At 22.0% G+C, this 25,356-nt stretch overlaps 1 protein-coding gene across 4 annotated transcripts in view; it reads left to right on the top strand.

Annotated features, from left to right (window-relative positions):
* Positions 1–25,309, top strand: part of LOC122848173 (syntaxin-1A) — a 41,520-nt gene extending 16,211 nt beyond the window's left edge. Inside the window, exons 4-10 of one of the 4 annotated variants that reach the window (XM_044146054.1) lie at positions 13,342–13,416; positions 13,495–13,677; positions 14,108–14,181; positions 15,502–15,639; positions 16,494–16,604; positions 23,230–23,304; positions 23,366–25,309. In XM_044146054.1, the coding sequence (XP_044001989.1) occupies positions 13,342–13,416; positions 13,495–13,677; positions 14,108–14,181; positions 15,502–15,639; positions 16,494–16,604; positions 23,230–23,304; positions 23,366–23,374 (665 nt within the window). In that variant the 3' untranslated portion in view covers positions 23,375–25,309. Of the gene's footprint in view, positions 1–13,341; positions 13,417–13,494; positions 13,678–14,107; positions 14,182–15,501; positions 15,640–16,493; positions 17,706–18,673; positions 19,916–20,326; positions 22,983–23,229; positions 23,305–23,365 lie in introns of those variants that run through there. The other 3 variants (XM_044146056.1, XM_044146055.1, XM_044146053.1) reach the window with 3 other exon arrangements.
* Positions 25,310–25,356: the final 47 nt, after the last annotated feature.

Genomic DNA, 25,356 nt, shown 5'->3' with positions numbered 1-25,356 from the left:
CATTGAATGAGAACTTGGACGAATTGAAAAAAAAAAAGAAATATATATAAAATGAATGATGCCATCCTGAAATGTTAAAGAAATTTATCAAATAAAAAAAAATATTCTAACGCCAGTAAATTGAAAGAATATAATATATAAAAATAGAAAAGGACAAATTTATGCATTTTTTTTTAGTCAAATTTGTCTTTCAAAAAAAAATTATCCTGATTCTCATGAATAAAATTTCATTCCATTTTACAAATGTTCTAATGAACTAAAAAAATAGGAAAATCATCAAAATTAAAAAATTAATAGTCAGAAAAATATAAATTCAATGTTTATATAATTTTAGGAAATTTTTATTAAATTATAAACTAAAATTTTCATAGATGAAATGGGATAAATATATATCTGAGACGAATGAGATTAATTTTCAACTTGCTGTTATCAACTTGGCAATTATTATTAATGCCAATTTATTAGTAGTCATTAAAAGCATCACCAGAACCAATCAAAAACAAACTACAACCATCAAATTTATCTCATCTTGTTTTTGATGAATTCAATCCAATTGGCATCAACTATCAAGATAAAAAGACAAAGAAAAAAACAATATAATTCACATCCAATTACAGACTCGCAGTATATGAGAATCATAAATTTTCACATCTACTTTATCCTACCAACTTTTAATCATTATTTTTTTGTCTTTTTATCAATAGGTCTACTTAAATATTCTCTCACAATTTTTATCTTGACAATCTTATTACAACTTGACTATCTTTCTCACTCAATTTAACTGACTTTATCATTATTTAAAAAAGATAAGAGCTTTCTTTATTTTTTAGAAAAAAAAAAAAACGTTTAATAATTTAAAATAATATTCAGGTTTTTTTCTAAAAATAATTGAGTTTGCAGAAAAATTTTATTTAAAAATGAAAAAAAAAATAAATAAAATAAGAAATTTTGAATTAAAAAATAAAGCTGAAAAGATAAAATAGTTTGAGGTTAAAAAATAATAATAAAATTTAGTTTTTAAGTAAAAAGTTGCAAGGTAAAAAATTGTAGCTGCTCGTTTTATTTATTTTTTTTTTTAATTTTTAAAAGATAAAGAAATATTTATGTGAAAAATTTTTCATAAAGAAAAATTAAATTTTAATTTATTAAAATTTAAATTAAAAAAAAAAATACATGGAGATACGCCTATTTTGCACAATCACCAAGTAAAAAAAAAAAAGAAAGAAAGATTTTGATTTTCAATTTTAATAAATTCCATGCAACAGGATGAGTCATAATTTTTTAAATTTTTATATGAAATTTTTTTTTGTGATTATTTTATCTATCGCCAACCTCAGTTATGTATAAAAAAAAAATATATTATGTAATCTAAACAAGAATAATGATGATAAACCAGGTTTTTCAAGGGGAGAAAAAAAAGTTACAAAGAAAAGAGGAAGAGAAAATAGAGAGAGAGAGAGGGAGGAAGAGGGAGAGAATAAGAGGGTGAGATAGAAAGCGTAAACCATATCGTCATATCAAAAGCCAGTTGAACCAACACCACCAACTAACACCACTATCCCTGCTATCATCCAGTGTGGAATGTTGACCTGGGTGGTAGAAGGTGGCAAAAGCCTGATTTGGGGCGGATTAACTGGGTCACACACAGTCGCAAATATATACTAAACATACACACACACATATACAAACAAACTATGAAAAATAATGAAAATAAATTTATCACATTTCTCTACAACAATAAAACTATTATCATTTTTTTTTTTTTTCTTTTTTCTACGATTTATGTTGTACAATTTTCCTATAAGCCTTTTTTTTTTTTATTAATTTATTGCTGGATATATTTTAATTTCTGATATATTATATTTTTTTTGGTTTTTTTAGTAAATAGAGAAATTGTTGGAAATTAAATTAAATGACGTGAGATATAAAAACCTGACATTCTCTTGTAATATTAAATATTTTAGAAGTACAAGTCAATGACAGGGTTAGATAGTAAATTTTGTTTTTTATTTTACATTTAAAATTAATTAAAAATAATTTGATAATATATTGCTGCGTATAATTTATTATATATATCATCGAATTTGAAAGTAAAACAAAATACAATGCACTTTTTTTTCGAATTTTTTGTGGCAAATAGATGCATGTTTATACACAAGTTTATTGATAAATTTCATTAAATAATAATTAATGGCTGATAGAAATTTATTTTATTTAATAAATCATTGAAAAATTGTCTGAAAATTAAGGTGATTTTTGTGAAGTTAAGTATGTCAACAGTACAAATCAATAACTGGGTTAAATCAAAAATTGAATTTTTTTATTTTACATTTATAATTAATGAAAAATAATTATATAACACAAAAATAATAAATTCAATATTTTATTTATTTTTATAATTATATTTGATAATTTTATTTGGAAATAATTTAAGAATTAAAAAATTAACACGACATTACATATTTCAGTAGTACAAGTCAACCAGTGTCTGACTAAATTTTTTTTTTTTTTTATTTCACATGTATAATTAACAAAAAAAAATTATTAAATAACAAAAACAATAAAATAAGATTATTCATTTATTTTTTATAATTATATTTGATAATTTTTACTTGATTTAACCTTGACCATGTGTAGTACAATTAAAATTCTAAAATAAATTTTTTTCATTTAATTTTATTTATTTAAAAAACATTATTTAATAATAGCAAAAAAAATTAATCAATTAAATTTTGTTATTATGTAGCTTGACATTTATTAAAATTAAAGTGAATTTAACCACGATGAGATATTAAATTTCCGTTTTGTCATGATTGTGAAAATAGTCAGGATATTATGTTATTATATTAAAATGTATTTTCACTGGACCAAAAACATTTATCATCATTTTTTTAAAAAATACATGTATATTTATTTATGTATATATTTTATCTGATGATTCTTGTTTAAATTTGTATTGTTAAAATGGTGTTATGCAAAAGTAAAATTAAAAATAATATCATAATCAAAAGTTTTTGTAGCTAGAACAAAATGCATAATATAATTTACAAAACTAAAAGACATTATATAACAACGGTAATATTTTAAAAAAACAAAAAAGAAATATAATAAAAATTACAACCCTTGGGTATTTAAATTCTTGCTAATGTAAAATATATTATAACTTCTAACTCAATTTCAACTAGTTAAAATTCATCAATATTATTACAATGTAATATTCTACAAATGACATTACAAAATTCTTTACAAAGTTTAAATTATCTTACAAAAAATCTCAATGACATCTGAGACAATAAAATTTATGCCTTTTTAAATACGATTCAGCTATTTATGTTATTATTTTTTTATATCATCGATATGTTCATTTCTTTTCCTTGAAAAAAAAATTAATACAAAGAAAATAAATTTGAAAAAAAAAAAATGTACTTGACTTGTATAGTTTTCGACTCCACCCTGACAATCTTCCAAGTCACTGTCGTATATTTTTAGACTTGTTCAACGATCGTCTCCACTTTTCCAACCCTTTTTTTTTTATTTAACCCCCTAAACTATTCACCCACTTTTTCAACAACGCCACTATACCATCATTGTCTGCTGTAAGCTAGAAAAAAAATATGAAATAAAAAAAAAAGCCAAGGGTTTTATCTACTTTTAATTTTATATTATATTTTATTTTTTGGTTTTTCTTTGGCTGAACTAGTGGTGTATTTAAGTGGATCTATTCCATTTTACCTAGAATTTTTTATGACGCTGAAGCTGGCGTTTAAATGAGCGTCTCGAAATTAAAAGTACAAGGAACATAGGGATTTTGTTGGGCCTGGTCCTTAACTCCTATGATCAATTATTATTAAAATAGAGCTATCCTCGTGATGTTTTTTTTATTAACTTTTTTAGGACCTCAGTAAGTTTAGAAAAAAAAATGGAAATTTTTGAAATGGTCAAAGGGGGGTAGGGGTGGATTTTAACTGTTTTTAATTTTTTTATCTATGTTAGAGTTGAGCTATCCTCGTAGTTTTTTTTTTATTAAATTGTTGGAAGTCTAAGCTGATTAAGAAAAAAAAATTATAATTTTTGAGATTTTATTTTTGACTATGATTTGAGCTATCCTCGTAATTTTTTATTAAATTTTGATTAAAGCTAATGATAGTTTTGAAATGGTCAAATCATATTTTATTTGTTTTTAATTTTTTTAATTATGACAGAGTTGAGCTATCCTCGTAATTTTTTTTTTAATAAATTGTCTAGGATCTAAGCTAATCAAGAAAAAAAAATGGAAATTTTTGAAATAGTCAAACTCAACCCCATCATAGTCAAAAAAATGAAAAACAAATAAAATCCACCCCCTACCCCTCTTTGACGATTTCAAAAATTCCAATTTTTTTTTCCAAACTAGCTTAGATCCTAGACAATTTATTAAAAAAAAAATTACGAGGATAGCTCAACCCCATCATAGTCAAAAAAAAAAACCAGTAGTCGTCGTAGAATCGTATAAATCCACCCCCTACCCCCCTTTGACCATTTCAAAAATTATAATTTTTTTTTCTCAATTAGCTTAGACCTTCAACAATTTAATAAAAAAAAAATTACGAGGATAGCTCAACTCTATCATAGTTAAAAAAATTATTTAGCCAACAACCCTTGAATTTGTTTTTTTTCAATACGATGTAATTTATTCCAGAGGTTTGTTTTTTTATATCATTGACTTCTTTGGGGTATATTAATATTTAATCAATAATTTCTAATAATTTTTTTAAAATTTCATATCATTTCTAATTATTTATCCAAGTCGGGGCCTTGGAACCCAAATCATCCCTGGATCAGAAAATTCTAGGCGCTAACTTAGACGCTAGCTTCAGCGTCATGAATTTTTTTACAATACATATCAAGTATTATATTTTCAATTAAATGTTAAATAATACTAACAATAACAATGTAAAATAAAAAATATATTTAAAATCAAATATGATAACTCAGTTAATGTATGAATATTGAGGCTCTTTGTGTCACCGATGGTTTCACATGAAACAACAAAACCAACAACACAAGTTATGATAAATCATACACACATATACCAGATGCTATTTAATGAATTGCGTGACAATGACACAACACGCATATACAAACTACATTATTATACAAAGCATGTATATGATTTTAAAATGAGAACAGTTACAAATGAATAAATATAAAATTAAAATTAAAATAACATAACAATAAAATAGATAGCTGACAGACAATAGGCATAAAATAAAAAACAAATAAAATCAAAACAAATAAATATGTATAGGTGTGCTTAAAAGCTCGGAGATATCATAAAAATTTAATTGATTTATAAACGAAATTTATATGGCGCATCTTTAACACGCATGCTTTTTATTTTGCTTTTATTTTTTTTTTTAATATTATTAGCGAAAGTGTAAAATTAATTGAACAATAATTATATCAATTTATTTTTTTTAATTGAAATTTTATTTTCATACATTGAGAGTAATTTAAATTTTTGTTATTTATTTTTCATTTTTTAAATTGATTGGTAGTTTTTAAAATTGATTGAATAATATGAAAAAATAATTATAAAAATATTAAAGGTCATGTTGATCTGAGAATTAATATTACATAGTTGGATTTTATTCACGATATATAGTTTCATGTCTCAATAGCTTATTTACCGGATCACTTGACGGAATGTGAATCGTTCAGCCAAGATAAAGAAAAAAAAAATAAATAAAAAGTCATGTTCACCCTCTATATATACAGCATCCGATTTTGTTTTCCTTTATATGAAGTTTTCTAGCCATGGGGCAACTTGATAAAAATAATATATATATTATTTTTTTTTTTTCTTTTATATATCTATCTAGAGAATGGCCGTCAGTTTGCTCACCCCAGTTCACTAGCCAATGTCACATAACTGACATTGGATTATCATTCCTGTGTACTACCTTGATTCTCTTCTTCTCTTCTAGCTTTTTTTAAAAAACATCGATAAATTGTATAATTATTACATCAGATGAAACTGATCATTTTTAATTATTAGAAAAATATACTTGAGAGAATTTTTGATATTGTAAAGCAAGTTTTACAATTGAATAACTTTTAATAAAATGTTCAATTTATTTCTATATTGATAAAGAAAAGTTGAGTAAAATGGACATTCGGGGTGAAGTAATGGACATGCACTTGTGAATTTTTGAAATTAAAAATAAAAAAATATTTTTTAATTATATCATTTAAATGAGTACATTTATAATAAACAAAAGAGAATTATAAATAATAATGAGAATTTTTGGTATTGTAAAACAAGTTTTACAATTGAATAACTTTTAATAAAATAAAATGATAAATTTTGTTTAACAATTATAGTTAAATTTCATCAAGTTTATCAAAAAAAAATACAACACAGATTTTATATAATTTTTAAAGTTAAATTAAACAGACTCAAGTACACATTAAGAAAAAAATTTAATATTACAGTATAAAAATTATTCAATTGTCAGTACAAAGTTTCTTTTGATTTATCAATTTAAAAATATATTGCAAACGTGGAGTTAAATTGACAGTCGGGACAAAGTCAACACACACTTGTAAATTTTTAAAATTAAAAAAAAAATATTTAATTATTCAATAATTGTATTAATTAGTACTGGCAATAATAATAAACAAATTAAGGACACTCTGTGTAATTAATTGACACAATATCCTCATTTTTCATCAATGAAAATTTTCAAAAATTTAAAATCTTTTTCTGACATTTTTTGGGGCTAAAAGTTGATCATTTTTTTTTAATCAATTATCAAATATTAATTGTAGTTTCATTTGAGTTTCATAGTGTTTTTTTTTTATTTTAAATTTGTAAATTTTCCGCAGATGAAAATCATAAAAATCAATTTTCATATATTTTTAGACCTTTACTCCACCTGTCTCATTGTTTTTTCTGAGCTTTTAATTTACCTTCATTTATGAAAAATTAATAAACATTGATTAATTTGCAAAATGAATATTTAAATGTGAAAAAGAATATTTAAAAAAGTAAGAATAATCAGTGACAAAATAGCCACGCCCTTGTACATATATTTTGAAACAAACGTTTTGGCCTTGAGGGAGCTTAATATTGTAGTGGTTACTTTGGACCAAATTACTCTGGAGTAACAAATCCCAAAAGAATACAATCCTTGTATAATTCATATACATATATAATCGTTTAACCATGTGCTATATCAATACCACAATTTGACATCGTTAATCTGGTATTTTTATTGTTTCACAACAATCCACAATTGTTCCATCAACAATTTAATTTGTCTTTGATATTGAAGTTGAATATAAATTTTAATTCAATGCAATTCCTCTCAACAATTTGTTTAGATTTTCAATTCAATACACATTCAACAAACTCCACATTCAATATATTGCATTCTAAAATTTTTTTTTTATTTATTTTCTTTTGCAAAATATAACTAGCTAATTATAATTTATTTTCACTTTGCCAATTAATTATTTATTCTTTCAAAAATAAAATTTATTTATTTTTGAATAACAAATTTCTCGAAAGTTTATTTTATATTTAAATTAAATCAACATTTTTTTTTCTACGTGCTAATTCCAAATTTGAATGAATAAAAATGTTAAATTCTCACTTTTCTATTTGTCCTTTTAGTTGAAAATATTTTAAAAATTTAAATTCCTTAGGATATATTTTACATTTTACATTTGACAATATAAAAATATATATTTTCTTGATTGTATTTTTTAAATTTTTTAGTATGTAAATGATGTTACAACTTTTGTCCTTGCAACATTATATTGTCAAGTAATTTAAAACTCTTGTTAAATTGGTCAACGTGGAATCATCTGGCTTGAATGACTGCTATTTATCCTCGACAAGTTCGATAAGTGCCACCTGCTACAATCTACATTTTATATTTTCATCTATCCCCTTTATCTGCTCTACTATTAAATCTCTTGAATCGATTATTCGAATCACAACCTAGCATTTCAATATTTACCACACTTACTGCGATAAATAAAATATATATTCTATTTTCATCCAACACTAATTTAACATTCATCTTCAAATGTCTCATTCAAATGTTCAATTTAATCAAAGAATTGAGTGAAAAATTATATTTTTTTTTTAAATAAAAATAAGGGATGATCGTGAGGATATTTAATGACAATGTTAAATTCAATTTAGGTCAATCTTATTTTACAAATAGCAATAATTCTTTGTACTTTTTTTATTATTTTTTTTTTATTATACATCTGGATTTATGCAAAATTTGTTTACTATATAGATTAAACTCGGCGTCAGTTTCTCGTACTTGTGCCTTTCGCATTGGTTGAATAGTAGCTGGCACATTTCCACCGCACATTAACCCAATTTTTTTTTTTTTAAATTTCACTCTTGTATTAAAATCAACACTTTCAAGCAATGTGTTGGTTAATAAATTTTATCACTATTTTACACTCTTAATTTTTTCATTAAATTGTTTAATTTTATTTTTAAAAATTATCAATTATTTCAATTGTAAAATTAATCATTTTTTTTTTACAAAAATAAAATCAATTAATTAATATTTAAAAAAATTAAAAATTATTTTTCTTTTTAACAATAATTTAGCAACAAATTAATCCAATTAAATTGAATTAATTTTTATTTATTTTTGAGTTAATATAATTTATATTATTTAATTATTAAAAAATTTTTTTTTATTATTTTTTTTATTTCATAAATATTCTTTGTTTTTTAATAATTTTTAAACAATAAACAACAATAATTATTTCAACAAAAAGCATACAAAATAAATAATGAAAAATTTAATAAAAGTGTATGAAGAATTGTCGGCTGATTTTTAAAAAATAAATTGAGATATTATGATTTTTATTAAGAGATTTCTTGATCCATTAAGCGACAGCAATCTATTCATCCTAATTGCTTTTCCGTTGGTCCCATCTTCCCTCGAGTATTCATCTCGTCCATGAAAGAGTTTAAATTCGCGAATTTTAGTTGAACAAATTTGGTGGTATTGGTATGATGGAATGGTGATGTATGCTTGACTATCAATGAATGTGAATTTAAAGCCCTCTGGGCTAGTTCAATTTTGCCTTATTCACCTCACCCTTTTTAATACTAATACATATCCATTTGTCAGCTCAATACTATCACGTCATATTCATGTTGAAAAACACACAAAAAAAATATAGATCTCAGTGGTGGTGGTGGTGGTAGAAGTAGTTGTAGTAGTTGTATCTTTTACCTCAATCTTTTCATACAATTTTTTTTTTTTTTTTTCCAATTTTATTTGCTTAAAAAAAAATTATAATGAGCCTGGTATTCACGTCACGTATATAGCTGAAATTGCTATGAAGCAACTGGTTCATATATGTGTGTGTATATATATTTTTTTTTTTTTTTTGAGAAAAAGTACATTCACAAATGTCATTTCTAAATGAACTGGATGACATCAACGTGACCTGTTTGAAAATAAAAGCGTTAAAAAATTCATCTTAATATGTTTTTCATTTTCATTTTTCTTGGCAATGAAAAATTGCTTGTTCAAGATACTCATGCTTCCATTAAGGCTTTCAATTATCATTTTTTTTTATAATGGATATGCCACATTAAAGATAAATAAGCATAAGTGCAATTTTTGGAACTTTTTTATTTGCCAATTGACGGTTTTAATGGTTTTTTTAAATTTTTATGTTATTCAATAAATGTCAAGCTACATAATAACAAAATTTAATTGATTAATTTTTTTTGCTATTATTAAATAATGTTATTTAAATAAATAAAATTAAATGAAAAAAATTTATTTTAGAATTTTAATTGTACTACACATGGTCAAGGTTAAATCAAGGAAAAATTATCAAATATAATTATAAAAAATAAATGAATAATCTTATTTTATTGTTTTTGTTATTTAATAATTTTTTTTTGTTAATTATACATGTGAAATAAAAAAAAAAAAAAATTAGTCAGACACTGGTTGACTTGTACTACTGAAATATGAAATGTCGTGTTAGTTTTTTAATTCTTAAATTATTTCCAAATAAAATTATCAAATATAATTATAAAAATAAATAAAATATTGAATTTATTATTTTTGTGTTATTTAATTATTTTTCATTAATTATAAATGTAAAATAAAAAAATTCAATTTTTGATTTAACCCAGTTATTGACTTGTACTGTTGACATATTTAACATCACAAAAATCACCTTAATTTTCAGACAATTTTTCAATGATTTATTAATTAAATAAAATAAATTTCTATCAGCCATTAATTATTATTTAATGAAATTTATCAATAAACTTGTGTTGACAAGTATATATACTTGCCTTAAAATTTTTTTTTTTAAATATGATTTTGTCTTTGTAGACTGTCAGTAACTTGTGAAAAATTTATTTTCCCATAAAGCTAAAATAACAAAAGAAAAGAAAAATAAACATATCATTGTTTATTTTTCCCTTTATTATCATTAATGAATAAACAATAAAAATCACTGTGAAAAAAATTGGAAGAAAGCCATGAATCATGCAGTATTGAATTTCAATAAAACATATATATTTATTAATACATAAAATACGTGCAGTATATATGTTTATATTTATACCTCACACATATATATCAATTTTACCTACTTGCTCTATATAATATAATATTGGATAACTTTTAAATTTTCATCATTCTTTATTTGCCAATAAAAATATACACAATATAATATCTTTTTTTACTTTATTTTTAAAAATTTAAAAATCAAGATAATACATACAAAATATAATATTTTCCAACCCATATTTTCATTATACTTTCAATATTTATATTTCCCTTGATCAACTCCATAAAAAAATAAAAAAAATACACAACAAAATAAAAAAATAAAAAAACCAATTTGATTGAAGATTAGAATTTTTTCAACTCGTCAAATTCAATCAACAATCATACAAATTAAACTCTACCTTTTTTCATTATTTATATTATTTTCTAAAATTCAAGCTTAGATAAAATAAATAAATATAAATGTAACCATCTCAAAAATAAAAATAAAAATATAAAAAATAAAAGGATAAACGTGCTTTCTGCGTCATCAAACAAACCCTATCTCATTTCCTTCTTTTACCTCACTCAGTGATCAATCATACTTTATTATTATCATTATCATAGGTATTTTTTTTTTTATTATTATATTTTTTTCTTGACGTCATTTTGATGTATAAATATTCTTATATTCATGTTACACCCCACATTCACATTTTATGTCGAGCGTTAAAATTTTGTTGAAACACTGTTTATGACAATTTAATAAATTCAATAAATTGCACAATGACTATTTGTATAAACTATAAAACAATAAATTTTTCATTTCAAAAGATAATTAATTTCATGCTTTGAATGTTCTATATAATGTCATTTACGTTGAAATTTAAATAATTCATTTCGTTTGACAATTTTGTTGGATGTCGTTTGTTCATTTGTATTTTTTATTTTTATTTTTATCAACTGATTATTATGAGACAGTTGTATATTTATCGAATACAATGTCGGTTTTTATACTGTTCATTGTGGATTACCACTGGGATTACGAATTTTTAAGTAGCCAGGGTGAAAAATAAAATGCAAAAAAAATTTGAAAAGGAGAGACAATTACTTTAGCCATATCACATGACTAAGTTTTTTTTTTTTTATCTTTTTATTTTTTTCTCTAACCATTGACTTGTGATGCTGCTGGATATCTGCCAACTTGGACTTTTATTATTTTATTTTTTTATATTTCAAGCTGTTTTTTATTATTACTTTTTTTTTTTATATTCTCGAGAGTCGCAAAATGTCATGTTTCAATACAAGTTTGTTTGTTTCTTATCGAGTTACACACCAAGTAGTTAATAAAGTTTGTTTTATTTATTTATTCATTTTTTATTTTAGTATTTACAAAATACTCGAGATAAAAGATTGAAAAATAATTAATTGGCAGCTTTTTTTGTATGGCCATTTAATGCCAGGATCAAAATATTTTGAATACAAATTTTTACAAAATGAATATCCTGGTAAACAACTTGCCAAAAAAGAAAATATAACAACTTGAATATTTTCTTTGTCAAAATACCTTTCGACTAAGTTATTTTCACAATGATAAATTTGTTTTAAATTTTGTCTGAAAAAAAAAAGCCCAGCTGAATTAAAATGAATAAAAAAAAAGCAATTGAGATAAAAAATTAAAAATTTAATGAAAATTCAATTTAAAAAAATAAATAAATAAAATTTTGTTATTTTTCTTACAAAATGATTTTATTCTAATGTTGTTTTTGACATTAGAAAAAAAAATCCCACTAAATTTGAAATTATTAATGCTTTTTTAAAAAACCACGAATCAAAAAAAAAAAAAATACAAATTTTTTTGAACCGCCAAAAATTCAAATATTAAAAAAAAATAAAAATAATCAAAATTAAATTTTGAAACTTACAGGATCACTTTACCGAGCTTTTTTCTATAATATTAGAAAAAAAATTTCATGAAATTATTTTATATTTAACCATAAAAAATCAAGCAAAATAATTAAGAAAAAAAAAAAAATTCATAGCACTTATTTTTAACACCATAATATCAAAAAATAAAAATTTCATAAATTTAATAATAATAATTATAATGACAAGTTTAATACTGTTTACTTAAATACCTCGACATTGTGACGTCAATGTGATATGGGGGTTGTTGTTTAATCACAATTGTTGATACAGATCAAATGAAAAGAAAAAAAAAAAAAAAAAATAAGAAAATAAAAAGAGGTAGATGATGATGATGACGAGGTAGTTGATATAAGCCATCAACACATAAAGCAATAACCTTGTGTATTTCATCAGGATATAATATCCTTTGGTATAATACAAGTGTGGGATTTTGTGTGTGATGGGTCATGACCTTTTTCATTCTTCACAACCTACGTATCTACAACACCTACGCAAGTGTGATTCAACTTTTCACTATCATTCAGTTTATATCTTGTTTATATTAAATCCCATCATTTTTTTTTTTTTTTTTTCTGACTACTGTATCAACAAATTTTTATTTATTTATTTTATAATATTATTGTTATGTTCCTTCGTTGGGCAACAAACGAAATATTCTATTTTTTGATGAAAAAAAATTATCGAAAAAAAATGGACAGGGAATTTGTGTTTCGATTGGTTTTTAAAATTTTTCGATCTTATGGGTTTTTTTGTTGGATATTTATTTGTCTATCTATTTTTAGAATAAATTAAATTAAATAAAAATAAAATTTGATGATTTTTTGATGTTGAGTTGTTCAATTTTTAATTTATTTTTAAATTTTTTTTACAGAGGTCAAAATGGAACTTGAAGATCTCATGGCTGATATTAAAAAAAGTGCTAATAAAGTTAGGGCCAAGTTAAAGGGTAAGGATAATAAGTTTGTTTATTAAATATTAATTTGGGTGAATATATCAATTGTTTGTTTTTTTTTTTTTTAAATAGTGATAGAGCAAAATATCGAGACAGAAGAGCACACAAATAAATCGTCAGCTGATTTGAGGATACGCAAAACTCAACACTCAACATTATCAAGAAAGTTTGTTGAAGTTATGACTGAATATAATCGGACACAAACTGATTACAGGGAAAGATGTAAGGGAAGAATACAACGACAACTAGAAATAAGTAAGTCAATTATTAATATTCCATAAATTAATTATTTAAAAAAATTAAAATTAAAATTATTTTTCGAATTTTAATGAAATCATTTCTACAATTTCTAATCAAATTATTTCTATAATTTTTAGTTAAATTATTTCTATAATTTTTATCGAAATCATTTCTATAATTTTTAGTAAAATTATTACTGTAATTTTTATCAGAATTATTACTATAATTTTCATTCAAAATCATAACTAAAATTAATTTAAACAATTACCCTAAATTATTATACAAAAAATAATTATTCCATTTTTCATTTTAATAATTATTTTATCCTTTTTTTTTTCATCATTTTCACTGGTGAATTTTTTAGCAAACTTGTCTGCAATTTAATACTCACTTATTCATCTTGTATTTATATTTAATATTTTTTCTTTTTCTATTTTTATTATAGCGGGGAAAACTACTACTAATGAAGAGCTTGAAGAAATGCTTGAGCAAGGAAATCCCGCGGTATTCACACAAGGAGTAAGTTCTTGATTAAAAATGAAATTTTTTTTTTCTTTCTCATTCGTTATCAACGTCACTTGATAGCTTTGAAAATCGGATTAAAAAATAAATCTTGGCAATCTGATGATTTTTAAACATAATTTGTGTTTATTGAATTTTTTTTTGTTTATATTTTATTTAAAATATTCATTAAATCATTCAATAAAAACAATAATTCTAAATTCATTTTATCAACTAATTTTGTTGACTATTTACATGATCATTTATTTATAATTAATTCATTAATTATCTAATTTCAAAAATCATTTTAAAATTTCAATTTAAACCAAAAAAATTGAGCATTTATTTTTTTGTTTTCAAATGTTCATAAACAATCAAGCTTTTTCAACAATACAATCATTTCATTTATTTTTTTTTGTTTATTTTTATTAAAAACAACATGAATTATATTAAAATTTTTTTTATCAATTAATTCATCAATTCATCAAGCCTCATCAATACACGGGCACACTGTTGTCATTTATATTATTTATAATAAACAAGATTATTTAATATCTTGAGATGATTTAAAAAAATTTAATTTTTATTATTTTTAAAATTGTTTATTATTTAAATAAACAGAAATATTAATTTATAACAAAAATATTTTGGTTTGTCTATTGATAATTATTTATAATTAGAAAAAAATTTAAAAATAATATTTTGAAACATGCTTTGTTTTTAGTTAATGCAATGACATAATGAATAATTCAAATTTAAATTGAATTTTCTTTGAAATCAGTAATAAAGTTTGATTATTTTTCATTGTCTATCGAGTGAGTGTACGGTCAAGTTGTCAAGAGCCCTGCCTATAGTGCTTGTGGTCTCGGGTTCAAATCCCAAGTAATGACTTAGATTTTGTGACTCAATCTCTGGAAGTTAACATCCATGTGTTTTCTATATGAGTGTGTTCTGGTGCATGGGGCAAATATAATCTAGCATAGACCATGTGAACTACGCACTTGGTCTACGCCAGGTAATATTAGCCCTAAACACCCCCCATACCTCTTTTTATTTTTTTAAATAAACTAACACACACATATTCTATCTTTTTCTCTCTCACAATTATGGGTGACAACTGTTCTTTTTATAATAGGATAATTAATAATTAATAATGAAAATATTCACAACATTTTATTCATCTCATTCTGATAAATCATAAATTTTTAACTGTAAAATTAGAACATTCTTGATTAGCTTGTTTTCCAATTTAAAAAATGAAAATTATATTAATCAATTTATTTATTTATTATTTTAAAATTTAAATATTGTTTATTAAATAATTTAATTTATTTTTAGATTATTATGGAAACACAACAAGCCAAGCAAACACTTGCTGATATTGAAGCACGTCATGCTGATATTATTAAATTAGAAACTTCAATCAAAGAACTTCATGACATGTTCATGGACATGGCCATGTTGGTAGAAAGTCAGGTAAAGCCTCATTACCATTATTTATTTTAAAACAATATTAATAAATTATTATTTTATTTATAAAACTAGTTTAAACCGAGCACACTGTTTAATTTTAAAATTTTTTTAAACATTTTTTTTTGTTGAATACATATTTAAAGTTAATTTATTTTGAGAAAAAAAAAAAAGTGTGCTCGATTAGTTTGACCCTATTTTGATCAAGTGCTGCGGTTGAAATTATTTTTAAAAAATTAATTCAACATTTTAAGTTTGGTTTCAAAGTCAACTGCGTGAGCCCGTGGTATATCATTTTTTTTTTTCTTTTATTATTTTCATTATATAATTTTCGTTTGATAAAAAAAAAGTTTGTTAAAATGGACGCGGCGCTACTCTTGCAACTAATTTTAATTTTCAAAATTTAAAAACCGCAATAATAATGCATTTATTCAAAAAAACAACATGGGTCTTTGCATGATAAATAAAAAATCTCAAATTTTAATTTTCATAACTTGACAATTAGAAAAATAAATGTAAAAAAAAAAATAGAAAAAATCATTTTTAAAAATTTACAAATATTGACATTTATTTTATTTAAAATTCAAATAAAAAATTATATTTTTTTTCTACTCAATATGTAAATCAATTAAACATCTAAAAAAAATAATTTTTTTATAGTCTTGTTATAAATATTAAATTTTACATTTATTTTTCTAATTGAAAAAAAAAAAAATTTTCAATTTAATTTTCACGCATGCTATAAATCTATATAATAAATTCCTGATTACTAACATTGTTGCTTTTTGTATTGTGGGGTTTGCGCCGTGTACCAAATGAAAAAAAAAAAAAAAAAAAAAAAAAATATTACAAATCAATAGGGTGAGATGATAGATCGCATAGAATATCACGTGGAGCACGCGGTCGACTATGTGCAGACAGCCACACAGGACACCAAAAAAGCACTCAAGTATCAAAGCAAAGCCCGACGGGTGAGTCCAGCCCAAAATTTTAATAAAATGTTATTTCGTTCACATCTAATTGGTCACTTTGTTTTTTTTTTTTTTTATGTTTTTTCCTTCTCCATCAATCTACCAATCAACCAATCTACAAAAAATTCCAAAAACTCCCAATTCTTTTCCTAATTTCCATCCAAAAAAAAACCATCCAAATATAATTATTTATCTTTACAACTATTCTTTTCTTTATTATCATTTATTCATCATTCTATCTAACTCATTAATATATTTTTTTAAAAATAATAAACAATTAATTCTCACGGTCATAATAAATTTTTTAAAACACATAATACATTAACTGTTTGTAAAATGCTTATGTGTTGGTTTTAAACTGACTAAATATATATTTAAAAATTAATAATAAATATATTAAAATATTAAAATTATTGTTAATATGTTTATTATTATTTTTAATATATTATAATTACTTCTGTGTATATTTTTATAAATTAATATGGGTGTGCTAATTTGTGTCTCGTCTCTGTCCACTACTGTTAACTGTTGTTTATTTACTTAACAATAATACAAACTATTTTTTTTTTACTGTTATTATACAAACATAATAATAACAAACAAAATACGTCTATTCAAAAATATTCTTACATTTTTTTTTCATCTATTTTTTTGCATTCTAAAAAAAAAAAACAAATAAATTTATTTATTTATTTTTTTTTATGTACTATTTCCGTGGTTATTGGGATGCTATGTTTTTTTTTTTTTAATTAAAATACCTATCCTGTATACTACACGTGTATGCGTTGTTGATATGAAAAAAAATAATAATAATAATTGTATATGTTTGGTGTCTCGTTATTCGTCGACTTGTACTACTCGGAATTTTTCGGTTACTATTATTTCCTTTTCCAAATAATTTCCCGGCCTTTTTCCTGTGAAAAAAAAAAAAATGAAAATACCTGTCCTTGAAAAAAAACAACGTCTCCTATCCAATGGGCGATATGGCAGGGTGATTTGGTGGATCGGATTGAGTACTGTGTCACCCAAACAGTTGATCACGTTGACCAGGCTCATGGCCAACTCAAGAAGGCCGGTGAATATCAATCAAAAGCACGAAAGGTAAAAAAAAATAATAATAAAAAATAAAAAATATAACAATATTAATTATAAACAATTGAAAAATATAATTAATTTTTAAATTAACTTGAAAAAAAAATAATTGATTAGTATAATTGAATTTATTTTGATTCAATTTTCATTGATTTTATGAAATTATTCAATTAAAAATGTGACGTATTGTTTAACTATTATCCAAATGTGTGAAAAATTATTTTTAATAATTTTTTAATTATTGTGAATTATTGTTAAACGTCGGGTTAATGATATTTGTATTTTTTTTTTTTTTTCTGATAACTTACCTATCAAGAAGTAAGTAGTAACTAATGAAAAATAATGCCTGCATGAATTTTTTAGGTATTCGCACAGTTGATAGAAAAATGATAAACAAAATAAAGCTTGTTTAATTATTAATAGTTAGCTGCATGATAGGTGTAATTTTTTTTTTTATTTTTGTTGATTGTACATGTTGCAGTTTTTATTTATTTATTTGTTTATTTATTGTTTGATACATAAATATATTTGAATATAAATTAACAACAACAATTTTGTGTCTAAAAAATATTAAAAATTAATTAAATAATTCTGTGCTTTAATTGATATTTAACTTAATAAATTTATCGAGAATTATTTAATTTAATTTTTAATTTTTATGTATGGAAACACTTTTGAAATTAATACTTTTTGCATGGAAAAACAACAAAACAGTCAAAAAAAAAACACAACAATAAAAAGAAAAACCGTGAGCAAAAAACAACAACAAACAAAAAAAATATTTTCATGTTTTTTAAACACTCTAATTCATCAGTTTATTTTAAATTTTCAATTTCATTTTCTATTTTATTTTAAACTTCTATTTTTCTTAATAATTATCTAGTTTTATTGACAATTAATTTTAAAATATATTTTAAAATTAATTGTGATGATAATTAATATTGGCAAAAATTATTCATTATACTTTTTGTCCACAGAAAATGATCTTCATCATGATCTGCGTTCTAATAACAGTCGTCATACTAATCACCATTTTCGTTGGTTTTATACCGGGATTATAAGCTACTAATAAATGATAAACAAAAAAAAATTTTTAATTAAAAATATGTTTAAATGAGTGAGAGTAAAATTGAGAAATAAAAATACTAATGAATGTGTGTGGATTTTAATCAAGAAAGGCATTATTAAAACAAAAAAAAAAAATATATTTCAGTGAAGAAAATATATAAACAATAATTTTAATTTATAAATAATTAAAAATATAATTTAATTTTTTAATTTAAAATTAAAAATATCATTGAAGATTAACAAAAAGATAAACAACATGAAGATTAATTTAACCCACGTTGAAGAATAACAAACTAATCTCCAAAAAACCAAAAAAAAAAAAAAATTAATTTAATAAAATTTATCATTCCTAATAATCTACTCACATTTCTAAATTAAAATAAGATATTATTTTTTATTTTAATTTATCAAAAATCAATAACATTTGCACAAAAAAAAAAAAAAAAAAAAAAAATACACTTTTTATTATAATTATTATTATAGATAATTAATAAAAATTAATAATTTAAGTGAAAAACAATTGGCAAATAATCAGTATTATATTTATTAAAAAAAAAAAAATTTACATCTTGAAGGAATGGGGGAAAAAAAATGATAAAACAATTTTTAAAAATTAATTTGCCAATTGTTTTACCTGTTGAAGACACTTTTTTCGAATTGATTAATAATTTGTAGATAATATTATAATAAAAAATTTAAATATCTTATTTTATTTAGTAGTAAATATTATTATAAAAAATTTTTGAAAAATTGATTAAACTGTATAGACTGCCAACTTGAAATGATCGATCCCGAAAAGAGTGTCATAAAGCTTGAAAATGCAATTTCTTCTTTTTTCTTCAAATTAAAAAATTAAAAAAACAATTTAATAAACAAATAAATTCATGAGACTGTTGTTGAGTTAAAAAAATAAATTTCTAAGAAAATTTCGTCTCGTTTCGAGCTGCAGCTAATGAACATAAAAAAAAATTATTATTAATTTTAAAAAATTAGATAATTGATGCTGTATTTTGAGGTATTTTTATTTTAAAATTTTTTTTTTTTGTAGTAAACTACCTCGTGGTCGATTCGGGCGAGGCCACGAAAAATCGATTTTTATTAAACTTTACGTCATAAAAATTAAAACAAAAGGATAAAAAAAAAAAAAATAATGTAAAATCAATATAAAATTTATTTAACAAAAACAATAACAACAATAATTTATTGTGTTAATAAATTAACAATAAATAAATACAAGCTTTATGTAATAAAAATTTTGCACTTCGAGATCGACTCATATACATTGTCAATTAGGTGCAATAAGTACATAGATACTGCACCAAAATTGTTAAACTAAAATAATAATAATAATTTACAACTTGTATTTATTAATTTTAATTTATTAAATACTAATAATAATAGTAATAATTGTTATATTAATAATATAATAATTAACATTTTCGAATGAGCTCTAATTGTTTTTTCGTTTTTCTTTTCTCATCATTGGTGGTTGGGTCAATTAATTAAAAATAACAAATTAATATATTATTTATATTTATTTATTTATTTATTTTTATTTACAGAAAAAGTTCCTGATAATAGTGTGTCTAACAATTGCGGCGATTATTTTAATTTTAGTAATAATCAATATGTTTACATGAAAAATTTAAATTTAAAAAAAAAAAATTTGTTTGGAAAAAAAAAAATTATAATTACTTGGCATTGTCATAGAAAGATTTAAATATGACAACCTAAATATATTGGCTAATTAAATTTAAAAAAAACATATATTTAATTAATAGAAAAAAAAATGATACAGGTGTTTAGAAAAAAAAAGAAAATCAATAATTATTTGTAAATTTTTTTTTAAATTTATTTATTTACTTAACCGCCAATGAGTGCCCTGATAGTTGTTTTTTTTTTTTTTTTTTATAATTAATATTTATTATACTTAGTCACAAAAAATAATAATAATATATTTGACTTTTAAAATATCTTTCAAATTAATCAAAGTATTAATGTCTTAAATAAAATCATGTTGATGGCAATACGTATGAAATAACATTCGAAAAATTTAATTATTCAAATAATTAGTATTATTTAACAACAAAGTATCCAGCAGATTATTATTTATATCATTTAAATGCTATTTGTTTATTGAAAAAACTGGCAATTCATTGAGACAGTTGGTTAATATAATTTCTTCTTTTTTTTTTAATTTAAAATATTTTGAAAATAATAATAAATATATAATAATAAATAATCAATAATGTAATGCGATACGTACAGTAGTTTTAAAATGTAAAATTATTTAATTATTATTTGTTTGTTTCAAAATTAAAGCTATGTAGAAAAATTTTAAAAAAATGTAAATAATAATAAGTACCATGAAAAAGAAAATAAAAAAAAAAAAAAATTAGCGAGATGAAAATAATTCAAGTTTGAAAAAAATAACATCGTTGTATAGTTGATTATGAAAAAGTGCGTTTATCAGAGTGTTGAGTGTGAGACTGAAGAAAATTTAAAAAAAAAATACTAAAAGAAAAAAAATAAATTTTTTCTTTCATATATAATGTTCATAATAATTGTCGCGCAATACTCTGAATAATAAATAATAATAATTACAGAAATTTTAAAAAAAAAAAGTTAAAAATAAAAAAAATCACGTAAATTATAATTACGATGATAAATAATTAATAAAAATGAATAATTTAGTTGAAATATAATAGTACCAAATATGATGCAATGAAAAATGATTGATTTATTGATTAAATATTGAAAAAATAATTTAAATAATGTAAAAGAAAAAAAAAAAATAGAAAAAAAGTGTATGCGTTTTTGTGAGATGATTTTTTAAATTATTGTTTTGGAATGATAAAAAGAGAAAATAATAGAAGAGTGTCTTTTTTTGTTTGTTTTTAATGATGATTGATATTTTATGATATCATACAACAAAAAATAATAATAGTTAGGCAGAAGGATTACTGATGATTACTGTACATAAATTGTAATGCGCGCAAAATGGTTTCGAGGATTAATCAGAGTAAGTATCTATGTAATAAAATCTTTTTTTTTTTTTTATTTCAAATTAACTTTTGTCAAGAAAAAAAATATGTCTAACTGCCTGCAACGTTTTATTGTCTTATTATAATTATTATTATTAAAACTATTGTGTGAAAATGATGACATGATTGAAAATTCTAGTTTGAATATTTCGAACAGAAAATTTGTTTATTCATCTGGAAATAAATTGTTTTATTAAAAAAAAAATCATTCAATGGTTTTTCGATGCAAAAGAATATTTAAAAATAAAATTTATTTGTTATTTAATAGTTTATAATAAAATATAAACAAAATAATGTTTGCAAAGTTGAAAATGTCTTTAAAATCATGATGAATAACTCAATATTCAATCGAATAATTTAGTGTTTGTTTTGTTTATTTAATTGGAACAAATTTCTTGGATAAAATTAAAGCTAATTAATTTAAAAATTAATTAATCAGTCATTGTATTGTAATGACTCAATGCTATTACTATTATAAATTCAACTTTTTTCCTAAATAATTATTTGCTTGGATATTTTCGATTGGGAAATTATTGTTCAGAATATTTGTTTGCAACTAGAATATTTAATCATGCAGCGTAAATATTTTTGTACCTTTGTCAATGATCGAAAATTCGATCTAAATATTTATCAGATCGCATACAAAATTGCATGCTCAATCATAATTTTTATTTTTTATTTCTATACATTTTATTTTCTTTGTAAAGAAAATTGTAGTTTTATTTTTTTCTTCCTCAATTGCATGTTGTTTTACTTCAAACTAAGCGATAAGAAAAATTTTAAATCACGCGATGCTTAGTATATTTATATGATACACATAAAATTAGAAGAAAATTTTAAAAAATATAAATTTCATGTTACGCACGCTTATTTTTCTATTACCTAAAAAAAACTAAGTAATAAAAATAAAAATCAATCTTAACAGTCTTAATTTCGAACAAAAAAATATAACTTTTAGAGTACTTAATTTATTTTTTAATAAGTGTGTGCATTTATTGATGTAAAAATGTGTTGTCTTCTTCAAAAAAAAAATCCAAAAATGTCATCAACATCAGTTGAAGAATCACTGGAATAATTATTATAAAAAAAAATTTATATCTATGTGTCAATATGTTTTAAAATCCCAATAGAAAAATAAATGTATTACCCATAAATTGCAAACGAAAAATAAATAAAAAATGCAATTATTTCAGGTTTTAAAAATATTAAATGTTTAATTATAATTCAACAGTAATGGACAGAGACTCGAAGGCAAAAAAAATGAATAAAAAACATTTAGAAATTAGTTGAATCTTAGAATGTTTGTTTAAATATAATAAATGTTCCCTTAGACGGATTAACACTGTAAATAACAATTATTAAAAATGTAAATGAATTTATTTAATAAACATAATATGTAATTTTGTTATTGGTGAGAGCAGAAGAAGATAATGATCTTGATTTGTCTAACGATTTTGGGAATAATCGTGGCAAGCACCTTCGCCAGTTACCTCGGGGTAAATATCTCAACAAAATATCCAAAAAAATTCAATAATTAATTGTATTTTATTTTTACAGCTTGTCTAAGAAGAATGACAACTTTAAATGCAGATTAATTTTATCAAAAAATAAAAATTATATCTCGTTAATAAATATGACTAAATGTGCGCATTATACACTTATTGTCTGGCACACTGTTCAACCAGCGTGATAATCATCATTCATCTCTAGGATGTTAATAAACCCACCACTTCATTATCATATTAATTTAAAAAAAAAAAACATAGAAAATTATAATATTTAAATAATTATTCTGCAATTATTCATCATCGTCTTTCTCACCAATCAAACAAACAAACCAAAAAACAAACAACAATCTCAATCCTAAACGAAACAATATAAATTAATTTAAAAAATAAATAATTATAATTTAATTTTGAATGAAATAAATAATTGTTTAAGAGCTTGACGATGATGAACCAGACAAATCACAACACGCCGATTAATAAACATAATTAGCTAATTAATATTCAAAAAAAAATTAAATATAGAAAACAAAAAAACAAAAAGAAAATAAATCTGAAACAAATATTATTATCAGGAAGGCAGATGAAAAAATAAATATATATTCTTGCCGAATTCACGTTATCATCCCCGTACATATTATATATACACAGTTGAATGGCGAAAAATATAAATAATAATATGAAAATTATATAATGAAAAAAAAAAATATATAAATTTTTGCTGCAGCAATAAATAATATAGGTGTTATATCGGCAAGTATTTGACGAAAACTTCGTTATTATTATAATTTTGGTTTGTTTAATTTATATATTGTTTAATTATTTTTTACTTAATATAATTATTAATAATAATGAAAATAAAAAATACGTGTGTTACACATTATAAAATGTATAGTTAGTTGATGCAATGAATAAATTTTTAGCTGGATGATTTATTATTAGAAAAATTGTCTATTGATTGGAGAAAAAAATTGATTAAATGAACGAAAAAAAAATTAATTAATGTTGTTTAATATTTTGTTAATATATCCATATGAAAGTTGAGTCAGTTTTTAATTTGAAATTGTTTTTAGTTGGATTATTTGAGAGAAGAAAAATAATGAAATAATTATTATTGAAAAATAAACATTAATAAAAATTATAATAATATATTACAATAATTATAAAATAACATGAACATTGTGACACTGAGGTTTATATACCTTTTATTGTACAGAAAAATGTAGTTTATAGTTTAGTTAGCTATGTTATTATCTATTCACCTTATTCGGTTCAATAAAAAATATTATGAATCAAACTAATTTGAATGATAATTTATCTTGAATATTATTAAATTTAAAAAATATATGAAAAATATGAAAAAAATTATAAAATTAAAAATACAAAAAAAGGTAATGATAACTGTCGAAATAATACATTTTTAGAACAGTTTTATTGTAGAGAAAGAAATTAATTAATTCAGTAATTATTTGGGTTTTTTTTTTTTTAGGGAAAATGTACGGTTACTTGGCAAAATAAATTTGTTGAAATAAAAGTATAAATTAATTAAAATGAAATAAATTTAATAAAAAATTTTGATTATTATTTTGGTGAATATAGTGGACGAAATTATTTCGTCGAAATTTATTTTTTTCGAAATTTATTTTGGCGGGTAATTTGAATTATCGTGAATTATTTCGACAAATTTATTTTGTGGTAATTGAATAAATAGCAGCGAGGGCGTGAAAAAAAAAAAAAGAAATTTAAATTAATTTCATGGCGATTACTAAATACTAATGTGAAAAAAATAATGAAAATTTTTTTTTTTTATGAAGATATTTACGTAATTTAAAGCATTTGCTTTCTTGGTGTTCATTAAATAAAAAAAATTAATAAAAAATATAAAATGTTTATTTTTTACGACTTGTAAAAAATAAGCATATTGACATTTCAAGTTGTATAGAATTTTGTCGAGCTAATAAATAAATTTCTGTAAAAATATTTAACAAAAAAAAAACACACATCATCATAAGAGTGTAGAAAAATACCGTACGAATTAAATGA

Source organism: Aphidius gifuensis, linkage group LG2 (genome assembly GCF_014905175.1).
Source record: "Aphidius gifuensis isolate YNYX2018 linkage group LG2, ASM1490517v1, whole genome shotgun sequence".
Taxonomy (NCBI): Eukaryota; Metazoa; Arthropoda; class Insecta; order Hymenoptera; family Braconidae; genus Aphidius; species Aphidius gifuensis.
This window is presented reverse-complemented; position numbering and strand designations above follow the sequence as displayed.